General features: G+C 41.8%; 1 protein-coding gene across 8 annotated transcripts in view; it reads left to right on the forward strand.

Annotated features, from left to right (window-relative positions):
- The window catches only part of PIK3CG (phosphatidylinositol-4,5-bisphosphate 3-kinase catalytic subunit gamma), a 52387-nt gene extending 41224 nt beyond the window's left edge, over window positions 1–11163 (forward strand). For 6 of the 8 annotated variants that reach the window (XM_036246626.1, XM_036246628.1, XM_036246629.1 and 3 more), the window contains 2 exons: window positions 223–525; window positions 10156–11163. In XM_036246626.1, the coding sequence (XP_036102519.1) occupies window positions 223–501 (279 nt within the window). In that variant the 3' untranslated portion in view covers window positions 502–525; window positions 10156–11163. Of the gene's footprint in view, window positions 1–222; window positions 932–3333; window positions 3350–10155 lie in introns of those variants that run through there. The other 2 variants (XM_036246627.1, XM_036246625.1) reach the window with 2 other exon arrangements.
- Window positions 11164–12461: the final 1298 nt, after the last annotated feature.

Genomic DNA, 12461 nt, shown 5'->3' on the forward strand with positions numbered 1-12461 from the left:
TTCCTTGAGCACACCTGGATATGTATAACTGCACTAAAGTGCTTAACAGATTGCAAAAACAATTTCTGTTCTCATCGAACTTTTCATCTGAGGCAGGGGCCCTACCTTGTTTGTGATGGTTTCTTTTCACAGAGTAATACCATGTAAATTCCAGTACAGTCCAGTAGTCGCCAACCTATTTAATTACTGTAACAATAGTAACAACATTTTTTCTCTATCCAGGAAGTCTGTGCTAAGGCTTATCTAGCCCTTCGTCACCACACGAACCTACTGATCATCTTGTTCTCCATGATGCTGATGACGGGAATGCCCCAGTTAACAAGCAAAGAAGATATTGAATATATTCGGGATGCCCTAACAGTGGGGAAAAATGAGGAGGATGCTAAAAAGTATTTTCTTGATCAGATTGAAGTTTGCAGAGATAAAGGATGGACTGTGCAGTTTAACTGGTTCCTGCATCTTGTTCTTGGCATTAAACAAGGAGAGAAACATTCAGCCTAATGCCTTGGGCTAAAGTTAAAACAGGTTAGTGTTCCAAAGCTTTAAATTAGCATGTCAATCATCGACCTTGGATTTAAATTCTAATAGGACATTATGAAAGCTGCCACTTCAGAAATATAGCTCTTTTTCTAGCTTATCTCTTCACTGGAGAAAAATATTGGCATGTCTGATTGGTTAAGTAATGTTCAGTTCTAGGCCTATTTGTAGATTTGTTTCTTTCTCACTTGCCTCAGTGATTTTGGAGACTATTCTGAGTGTAAATACACTAATCAGTTCCTTGTTATGCCTGATGTTTTGACTAACATTATTGAGCGCTTCTGGTAAGTCTTAAGAATAATTGGTGACATCAATTTTCATCTGGGTTTACTCTCAATTTTGGTTATCCTTGTGTTCCTGGAGCTCTTTACAGAAACTAATGTACTCATCGTAATCTTTGTCGCATACCTTAAATGGCATTTTCAAACTTCCCCTAGGTGTCTGCAGATGTCAGTGATGTGCTAAAAGGAAGGAAAGCGAGTTAGTCTTTTCACTGTCTTTTGCAATTAGGTTCTTTTACACTGTCCAACTGAGATGCCCAAACACAAAATAGAAGAGCTGAAACTTAACACCTTGGCCCTTCTCTGCTGGCCTGTTTCCAAGATTCTGAATAGGAAAAATAGAGATGAGACCATTTGTCCCCACTCTGTCCACAGAGTAGATTACTAAGTACAACTATTATAGCCTTTTCCAGCATAGAAACAAGAAGTAACTAAAGGGACTCATTATTTTTGCCTTTATATTTTTCTCCCTCCTTTTCTCCGCCTCCCTTCTTCCCCCTGCCACCCTCCCACAACTCTTTACCCAGAGCTATGAAATCTTCAAGAACCCCTTTACCCTAGATTAAAAAATTAGTTGAAGAAGAAATTCTCTTTTAGTGTTGCTAGAATTTTAGGCATTTATTTGTAAAGATGCCTGGAAGAGGTGTTTTTTTGTTTTTTAAGTGTATTGTTAAAGGAGATATTCTAGAAATTATGGATTAGTTTTCAAGTACGTTAATTTTAAATGGTGGTTTGAGCAGCTTTTCATTCTTTTTTTAATAGAAGAAGAAATTTGCTATCTAAAAATTACTGGAGTTAGGAAGAACACTACTTGTCCTATCCATCTCTCGGTTTTTTTGTTTGTTTGTTTTGGGTGATTTTTTTTTTTTTGGAATGCGCCCCTAGCAGAAACCAAATCTGGGACAGTCTGGTCCACAGGCCAACACTCCAACCACTGAGCCAAACTGGCCAGGGCCATCTCTCAGTTTAAAGGACTTTTAACCTTTGACGCATTCTTCAGATTTTTCTAAAAATAACTGAAATGGCTTCTTTTTTTTAAATTTTATTTATTTATTTTTTATTTTTTCCATTTTTTTGTTCAGATAGAGTGGGAGAAAGAGAGAGAGAGGGAAACATCGACGTGAAAGGGACACATCAAGTGGTTGCCATTCGCACGACCCAAACAAGGTCAGGGACAAACTGCAACCGAGGTACTTGCCCTTAATGGGAACCAAACCCGGGTCTCTCTGGACCGCAGGCCAACGCTCTAACCGCTGAGCCAAATCAGCCAGGGCTGAAATGGCTTTTTTAAAAACTATTTTCATCTCTTAAATATTTTTCTATTTATTAGAAGTGTTGTTTAACCTTTGAGAAAGATCGTTATTTATAAAATATTTTTAAATTACCTATAGTTAATTCTTTACAATGACATAACTGTTAACAGTGTCTATGTTTATATTAGATGTAAATATATATTAAATTTAAATTTTTCTAAGTAGATACCTGGGTTGGTGAAGCCCAAACCTTTATTTTGTGCATGCAAAAGCTCAGTGGTGTTTTGTTTTTTCTGGTTAACCCTCACCCAACGATATTTTTTCCATTGATTTTTCAGAGAGAGTGGAAGGGAAGGAGGAAGGGGTAGAGAGAGAGCGAGACATTGATTGGTTGCCTTCCACATGCATGCCTACAGGTGCCAGGACCCAAACCGCAGCCATGGTACCCAGATATGTGCCCTTGACTGAGAATGGAACCTGAGACCCTTCGATGCATGGGCCAACACTTTAACCACTGTACCACAATGGACAGGGTAGAGCTCAGTGGTTCTTAACCCTGGGTACAAATAAGAATAACCAGGAACACTTTTATTTTTTAAAGAGGTTTTTATTGATTTTAAGAGAGAGATAGAAATATCAAGGAAAGAGACACAACGATTGGCTGCCTCCTGCACACCCCCAATGGGGATTGAGCCTGCAACCTGGACATGTGCCCTGACTGGGTATCGAACTTGTGATCTCTTGGTCCATGCGTCAATGTTCAACCCCTGAGCCACACCAGCTGGGCTCACCAGGGACACTTTTAAAAGTACGGACTTCCAGTCAAGATGGAAGCATAACTAAAAGCGGTATGGCCTCCTCCCACAACCACATCAAAGTTACAACTAAACTACAGAACAACCATTATTCAGAACTGCCTGAAATCAAGTTGAATGTAAGTCCCACAACTACGCAATTAAAGAAGCAGCTACCTCGAGACTGGTAGGAGGGGTGGAGGCATAACAGGCTGTCCCACACCCACTTGTGGCAGAAAAAATTAGAAGGATACCTTGGCTGGGAAGGTCCTCCCTGAGGACTGAGGGGTCCCTGTCCCACACAGGGCACCCAGCTCAGGGTTCCTGTACCAGGAAGAGAAGTCCCAATAACTTCTGGCTGTAAAAACCAATAAGAACTGAGGCTGAGGGAGGCTGAGGCAGCTGGAGCCCCAGGCAGCTCCTCTTAAAGGTCCCACTCATGGACTTACTCAGACTCCCACCCTCCAGGCTCCAGCATGGGGGAGGCAACTTGAATGACACCAGAGACCTAAGTGGAAGAACTGACTTGTTTGGCATTGGAGCGAGGACTAAAGAGGCAGCTTTCTCCTAAACAGACGTGCTATCAGAGGCCTTTGTCCTTTGGTGAACCCTTCCGTGGGGTGGCAGACAACCGCCATATCTGGGACTCCAGCAACCTGGATCACACTGGTTGCCCCACCCTGGTGATTTCCTGAGGCCCTGCCCCATCCAGCTTTCAGGCCCACCCAAGCTGTTGCCAGTTGCTTAACCATAGGATTGGCCTGTCTTGAATCCTGCTTCAGGTTTTCCTAAATTTCTTCAAACAAGCAACATCTGGTCTCAGCTAGCTCCATACCTCTTGTTAAGTAATACATAGAAACAAACACAGGAAGGCAGCAAAAATAGGATACAGAGAAACAGGTTCCAAATGAAAGAACAGAACAAAACTCAAGGAAAGAAATAAGCAAAATGGAGATAAGCAACCTAACAGATGCAGAGTTCAAAACACTGCTTATAAGGATGCTCAATGAACTTAGTGAGAACCTCAGTGAACTTAGTGAGGGCCTCAAGAGCCTAAAAAAGGAGCAGTCAGAAATGAAGGCTGCACAATCAGAAATGAAGGAGGCACTAATCAAAATAAAGAATAATTTACACAGACTAAATAGTAGAGTAGGTAAAGGCAAGAAGCAAACCATCAAGTTGGAATATAAGGAAGCAAAAACACCCAATTAGAACATCAAAAAGAATCCAAAAAATGAGGATAGTGTAAGGAGCCTCTGAGACAACTTTCGCATCTTGGGGGTGCCAGAAGAAAAAGAGAGAGAACAAGAAATCGAAAACCTATTTGAAACAATAATGGCAGAAAACTTTCCTAACTTGGTGAAGGAAACAAACATACAAGTCCAGGAAGCACAGAGAGTTCCAAACAAGATAAACCCCAAGAGGCCCACACCAAGACACATCATCATCAAAATGCAAAAGGTTTAAGACAAAGGTAATCTTAAAAGCAGCAAGAGAAAAGCAGTTAGTTACCTACAAGGGAGTTCCCATAAGACTGTCAACTGATTTCTCAAAAGAAAATTTGCAGGCCAGAAGGGAATGGCAAGAAATATTTAGAGTGATGAAAAGAAGAACCTACAACCAAGATTACTCTATCCTGCAAAGCTATCATTTAGAATAGATGGCCATATAAAGAGTTTCCCAGACAAGAAAATGCTAAAGGAGTTCCTCACCAGCAAACCATTATTATATGAAATGTTGAAGGGTCTTCTTGAAGAAAATATGAACAAACAAAATGACAGTGAATACATATCTATCAACAATTGAATATACAAACAAAATAAACAGGCAGAACAGAAGCATTCTCATAGATACAGAGAACATTTTTTGGTTGCCAGATGAGAGGGGAGTTGGGGGAATGGGTAAAGGGATTAAGAAGTACAAATTGGTTGCTAGACTGATAAACCTCAAAGGGAAGGGGGTTCTGGGGGTGAGAAGAGATAAACCAAAGAACTTATATGTATATATGCATAACCAATGGACACAGACAACAGTGTGGGGAAAGGCAGGAGGGGGGTCAGAGTGGGGAGGAGGGGATCAATAGGGGGAAAATGAGAAACATCTGTAATACATACAACAATAAAGATAAATTTTAAAAATTAAATAAATAAATAAAAATACCCTGCCTGAGCACCAACCTCAGATTATAAATTAATTTGTTTGGATGAGGCCCAGACATCAGTATTTTTCTAAGTAGTCTGTGTGTTTCTAATATATGGAGTTTGAAAGCCCTACATGGCCTTTGAAGGTGTAGGTACTCACTGCTTCCTGACCCCCTGAGCCTTTCCCATGGTTCACAGGGTGTCTAGAAAAAACTTGACAGGTCATCTTTTGAGATCATGTTCTATCCCCTATACAGTGGACCATGCCCTGTAATGAGATGTATATTCCTCTGTGGTAATGAAGGATAGGTGTGTTATGGCATTTTTAGAGTAACTATTCCCTACCATTCTTTTTTTTAATTCTCACCCAAGAATTACTTTTCCATTTATTCAGATAGAATGGGAGGGAGGGAGAGAGAGAGAAACATCGCTATGAGAGAGACACATCAATTGGTTGCCTTCCACACAACCCAGACCAAGGTGGGGGACCAAATCAAGGTAAGTGCCCTTGATTGGAATCAAACCTGTGACTCTTTGGTCCCAGGGCTGCCACTGTAACCACTGAGCCAAACTGACTAGGAAGAACAGGAAGAATGATGCTTTCCAATTCTGAAGAGGATGTTTTCATTGTTTTTATAAAAAATAGCCAAGCTCAGACCTTGCACAGGTTCTACTTTTTATTTGAATTGCTGAAATAATCATTTTAATGATAGAAGAATTACAGAGGGATGTACTTATAGTTACCTTATTGGTGCATGTGCTCTTCAAATTGATTCTTCCATATTCCAATGAAGGGGTAATTTTAACTCTTTAGATATGCAGATAAACAAAAATCGCCTTTGTGTGCTTCATTCATTGTTCCCAGTGAATCACATGACCCAAACCTTTTATATCTTTGAAAATGTTCTAGAACTAGTGTCATCTTTCTATTGAGAGGAAATACTAGGAAACTACCCACAACTCTATCTTCAATGCCAAATGAAAACAGCAGCGCTATTTACAATAGCTAAGATCTGGAAACAACCCAGGTGTCCATCAATAGATGAGTGGATTAGCCCTGGCCGGTTTGGCTCAGCGGTTAGAGCGTCGGCCTGCGGTCCAGAGAGACCCAGGTTAGGTTCCGCTAAGGGCACGTACCTCGGTTGCAATTTGTCCCCGGCCCTGGTTGGTCGTGCGGGTGGCAGCCACTCAATGTGTCCCTTTCACATCGATGTTTCTCTCTCTCTCTCTTCCTCTCTCTCCCTCCCACTCTACCTGAACAAAAAATGGAAAAATGTCCTCGGGTGAGGATAAAAATAAAAATAGATGAGAGGATTAAAATGCTGTGGTACATGTACACAATGGAATACTATGCAGTTGCAAGAAAGAAAGATCTCTTATCCTTTGAGATGGCATGGAAGGACCTGGAGAGTGTTATGCTAAGCGAAACAAGCCAAGCAGAGAAAGACAAATATCACATGATCTCACTTATTTGTGGAATATAATGAACTAAACAAACTGCTGAACAAAATTAACCCAGAGACATGGAGGTGGGGTACAGGCTGAGAAGCCTCAGAGGAGGGGAGTTAGTGAGGGAAGAGATAAACCACAGAACTTACATGCATGTATGCATGACCAATGAACATAGACAACATGGGGGATGGGGCGGGGGAGAAGGGAAGGAGGGTGTCAATGGAGGAAAAATGAAAAACATTTGTAACAAAAACAAATTAATAAATTAAAAATTTTTTAAAAGAAATGCAAATTAAGCCCAGCCAGTGTGGCTCAGTGGTTGAGCGTTGACCCATGCACCCAGAGGTTGCCAGTTCAATCCCTGGTCAGGGCACATGCCCACATTGTGGGCCCCATTTCTAGTAAGGGGCATGCAGGAAACGGCCAGTCGATGTTCTCTCTCATTGATGTTTTTATCTCTCTCTCTCTCTTTCTCCCTTTCTCACTCTATAAAATCAATAAAGAAAAAAAAATTAGAAAAAAACAAATGCAAATTAAAATAATTGATGTTCCTTTCACCATCAGATTAGCAAAGACTGATAATGCCCAGAGTGGGTAATAATTTGAGAGAAAGACCAGTCTATCATAATGATGAAAGCAGAAAAAGTTGGTAAATTCACGCATGGCATTTTGTCAAAATTTATCAACGTATCTATCTATTCTCTAATCCAGAAAGTCCACATCCAAGAATTTATCCTTCAGAAATTATTGGACAAGTGTGCAAAGACATATGGGCAAAAAATTACTGTTAGGGTTTTGGCTGGTGGCACAGGCTTGTGAAAGAATTCACAACAGAGAGAAGAGAGAGAAAGGGAGGAAGTTTATTTCTTTCCCCATAGTCAGGTAAAAGACCCGTGCATTGACTGGCAAGACCAGGGCAGGGAAGAAAGAGAGAGGTGCTCTTTTACTGGGGGCTTTCAGGAGTAAAAGGCAATTGGGGCAGGGAGGAGAGGGTGTTGAAGTTGAACAGATGCGGGGTAGGGGAGGTTTTCTTGAGGAGTTGTAGTTTGTTTGTTCTTCAGTAGACAGTCAGGCAGATGCATGAAGGAGATGTCTTTCTCAGTATCTTTACCATGTCTGTAAAACAAGCTTAAAAACAGTTAAAAAGAGTTCAAAAGAGAGAGATCCGTCTGAAGGGGAGGGGCAACGATGAGGAGGAATTCTTGCTAACCAGACTGAAGCTGTTATAACAGCAGCAGGGATGGGTGGAAGAGCGTAGCTTTGGTACCTTACCTGGTCCTACTGTTCTGTTTGAACAGAGGAGGGTTTGCATCACAGGAGCCAATATCTCAGTGTTTAATTACTAGGTGATTTTCATAAATTGTGGAAAAATTATAACAAAAACAAAAGCCTGTTTTCTGTCCTTAGAGTTACCACCATTCTTGGTAATAACCAAAACTTGGAAACAGCCTGCAAGTCCTTCAGTAGTGGACTGGTTAATTAAATCATATTTATACCATGAACTGCAATGAAGCCTTTGATAAAGCACATCAAAATGTATTGACAACCATGTAGATACATTATCTATCAAGGAGTGAAACAAGGTGTGGTTACAGAACAGTATTATATTATAGTCATACTCAAGTTAAAATGTAGGTTTGCATATGCATTAAAAGGCTGTAAAAATATACTCACACAAAACTATTGATAGTGATTTTTATATGTTTTTTTATTTATTAAATTTTTAGAGAGAGATAGAAATATTGATGTAAGAGAGAAACATTGATTGGCTGCCTCCTGCACATCCCTTACTGTGGATGGATCCTGCAACCCGGGCATGTGCCCTGACTGGAATCAAACAGGGACCTCACAGTCCATGTGATGATGCTCAGTCCACTGAGCCACACCAGCTGGGCAGATAGTGATATTTTTATGTTGCATGTATTCTTCTCTCTTGGGTTTGGGGGAACTTGACTTTCTATCATTTGAATTTTTTACCAAGGGGGAAAAATTGAGTCTTTTTATTTTGGGAGAAAAAAAATGCAGTCTGAACAATAACTGTATCCTTTAACTTCCATTAAGTCTCATAAAAAGTGCAGAAAATTTTGTTTCTCAAAGATAAATTAATCATGTGAAGTCAATAATTATCAAGCACTGGCCTCAAAGCTATTGTTAGCACTTCTTGGCATAAAGGTTTCCTGCTTTAGTTGACCCAACCCAATTGTGATCTGTTATATGCTAAGGCTGACCCTGTCTATCTTCTACGATGGCAATGCTTTTGGAGAAGGATCTCCAGGGGTGCTGTCTATTCAGTTAGTGGGGGATGCCGTGCCTAGCCCAGTTCTTCTGCAAATCTCCTACAGCACCTGTGGCCATGCTGAACTTTCTCATTCACAGTTAAAATCCCCTTTGGAGGTGCAAACTGCCTCATTTTCATTTCTTCTGAACTTTAGATTTTTTTCCTAAGTATTCACTCATTAGTACAGATTAAATCTCACTGCCTGCTGCTTTGGTAAGAACTTTCCCTTCTGGAAGCTGGGCTCTGAGTCTGGGTCCATATGTACTTGTGGATCTGACTTGGAGAAAATAAGAGAGACAGGGATATACCAAAGAATGAAGAATCCATTTGCAGCATCTCGGCAGCACTTCTCTTACTCCACAGCAGATAAACAGCTATCTGAGAAGTTTTATACTCAGAGAATCAAACTCAGAATTCTTTTTATTAGGCTTCAGGGTTAAAATGGGTCCCTACTCTACAAAGATGCACCCACCATTATTACCACGATTTCCAGCCATGTGCAGGTGGCTGACAGCACCACCAATCACCAGATGTGTTTGGTAGCCAAAGCCATACTGGTCCCTAGCACCTCGCACCTGGCACCTTTCCCTTCCACCATCACCAAGCACCTGTGCTATGAAACAACCAACCTGTAACTACTGAGGGTTTTCACTAGGGAAATCCCCTGGCTACAAACCACTGCCAAATCCCTGACCTGTCCCAGGCTCTGCTCTCTCTAACCCATGGTTCTGGATACCAGAGAAGACAATTCCTCATTTTGGAAGCCACTAGCATTCTCTAGTTCTTTTTTTCCTGCCTGCTCAGCTTCATAAAACCACTTGCCACATCATGAGTTATTCTGTGGAGAGGTCTACCAGGCAAGGAACCTAGGAAAATCTCTGACCAACAGCATGTAAGGAACTGAATTCTGCCAGCAACCACATAAGTGAGTTGGAAAATGTATCTTTTCAAGTTGAGACTTCTGAGAGACCCAGAGCCAGAAGGCCCAGATAAGCCATGTCCAGATTCCTGATCCGTGGACACTGTGAGATAATCAATGTTATGATTTTAAACTACAGAGCTTTGGAGTAATTAGTTATGTAGCAATAGATAAGTAATACATTTTAAAGTTGTTTTGAAGATTTAAAAAGACAAAGAAATTAATATATGTGAAAGAACTGAATACAGTGCCTGGCACAGAGTAGCTGCTTAGCAATGTGAGTTGAATCTAAAAACAGCAGAGTCGCAAATATCACCAGGACTTGTGAATAATCTATGTGTATAAAGTCTGCTAGTTTCATCCTCATCAGGGAAATTCAGTCCAAAAAGTTTGATGTGTACATACAAATACAAAGATATAACTAATGCCCATGTGTGTTTTACATACTAATGTAGAAAATCTCACTTTTAAATGTAAGCTTGTTTCTTCATGAATCTTAGAGCTGTGCCAAGTACCGCAACAGGCGACCACGACGATGATGATGATGATGATGACGACGACAAGGATGACAATGATGGCAACAAGAAGAGAAAGGGAGCTCCCACTGAACTATGTTTCATAAAGTATCAATCCCACTTTCCCATCTCATTCTCTCTCTCCTACCTTTTATTTTATTCAAATATGCAAGTTCAAACCAAATGGAAACTGCAAGAAATATTTAAAGGAATCCAGTCCAAGGCCCAGAGCTGCCACTCTCTTCTAACAGCTATCACAGCCCTTCACTAAAACTAATAGTTGAAAATAGTTCAGTACCACCAAAATCTATATGAAAATCACTGTGAAAAGTGTGAAAGCATTTCAAAGTGAGATCAGATCCAGTTTATTCAACAGAACTTTACTCAGTGTCTATTGTGTGCCCTCAGCCCAGCTCAGTGATCCTGGGGAACAAAAACAAGCACCATCTAGTGGAGGAACAAGCACATTCACACTTAACTATCTTAGAGGAAAACTGTGATGGAGCATGATCCACTGATGCCTGTTCTAGGCTTGGGAGTAGGGGCAAGGTTGTAAAGATGACCTCTTGACTAGATAGAGAAGACAGGTTGTGATGTGCTGAAATAGAGGTATAAATAAAGAGTCAAGACCGTACAAAGGTGGCAAAAGTTAATTCTAAGAAACCAGAGAAGACTTCATAATGAAAGTAACATTTGAGTGTGGTGTTAAGGAATAAGAGCATTCCAGATGGAGTGAGGGCAGGAGTGAAATAGATAAAGGCAATGAGGTGTAAAACTGCAAAATGAGGAAAAACTGCAAAGTGAGGCTAGACAAGTGGAGCACCATAACAGACATGTCAGCTGCATGGCAAAAGAGTGGAAGCAAAGACTAAAATGGGCAAGATCATAAAAGGTCTTGAAGCTGAGCAGAGGAGGTTGGATTTATTCTGCATGTAATAGAAAGGCATGAATACTTTTTAAGGGTTTCAGAATAAAAAATGGTGGCAGAGTGAATGGAAGCTACACTAACTTTCTTCCAGAACCAAACTGGAATTACAACTAAAATAAAGAGAAGTCATCCAGAAAAATCAACTGAAGACCAGCTGGAGAGAACTCTTATAACCAGGGACATAAAGAGAATCCCAAATTGAGTATGGCAAAGAGTGTGGAGGCATGAGAGGGCTGCCTGGGCTCCCACAGGCAGCAGCTGAGGGCTATCTTAGCTGTGAGAAGTTCCCCCTGAAAAGTCTGGGGTTTAAACCCCAAGCTGGGCTCCCCAGTACAGAGTAGCAGAACAGGGAAAGGCACCCACATAATACTGGGCTGTGAAAAACATCAGAGCAGAGGGCCTGTCTAGCAGGGAGAGGCACTGGTAACATAAGTACCTGCCTGAAGGGCCAGTGCACTAAATTACAGATACAGCCACTCACCTTGGACTCCTGCAGAGGGAGCGCTGACTGGACTGGAGCTGTGTTAGGAAAATTGTGGGTTTATGGCACTGGGGAGAGAGCTAGGGAGGAGGCCATCAGGAGACCTATGCTGAGTCATTCCCCCACACTATAGAAATCATTTGGGGGGTGGGGGGCAGACTCTTCCCATCAAGGCAGCTTTAGCCCAGGGGGGAAACAATTGCCCTACCCATTGGAATTTCACTCCACCTGCTGAGAGGAGTTTGTACCTAGCACAGAGGCTGCAACCTGAGGCTCATTAACTGTCAGAGACTATCAGCCAGCCTATAGGTAGAGACAAGTCTCTGGATGCTTTGAGCCTTGATGCAGGTCCATGGTTGTTGGGTTTCATGGCTCTGGGGTTGAGCTGTGAAGGTGGCTGCCTGGGTCCCTGTGCTGAGCCATTAACCTATGCTACAGAAACCATTCTTCTCGGACAGAGTTCTCCCATCAAAACAACTGTAACCTTGGGAGTGGAGGGGGGGGGGTAGCAACTGCCCTACCTGTTGGGATTTTACCCCACCCACTGGGAGGAGTTAGCACCTAGCACAGAACTGCAACCTGAGGTGTATTACCTGTCAGAGATTACCAACAAGCCTGCAGGCAGAGATAGGTCTCTGGGTGCTATGAGCCTTGGGCCTGGCTTGTGGTTGTTGGGTTTCATGGCTCTGGGGACCAAGCTGTGAAAGCTGAGGCCTGGTTCCCTGTGCTGAGCCATTAACCCACGCTGCTGAAACTATTTTCTTCAGGTAAAGTTTTCCCATCAAAGCAGCTATAGCCTGGTGAGGGGAAGCAACTGCCTCACCCATTAGAATTTCACCCCACCTTCCAGAAGGAGTACAGAACTGCACCAACAAGCCTGCT

Source organism: Molossus molossus, unplaced genomic scaffold, assembly GCF_014108415.1.
Source record: "Molossus molossus isolate mMolMol1 unplaced genomic scaffold, mMolMol1.p scaffold_m16_p_7, whole genome shotgun sequence".
NCBI lineage: Eukaryota > Metazoa > Chordata > Mammalia > Chiroptera > Molossidae > Molossus > Molossus molossus.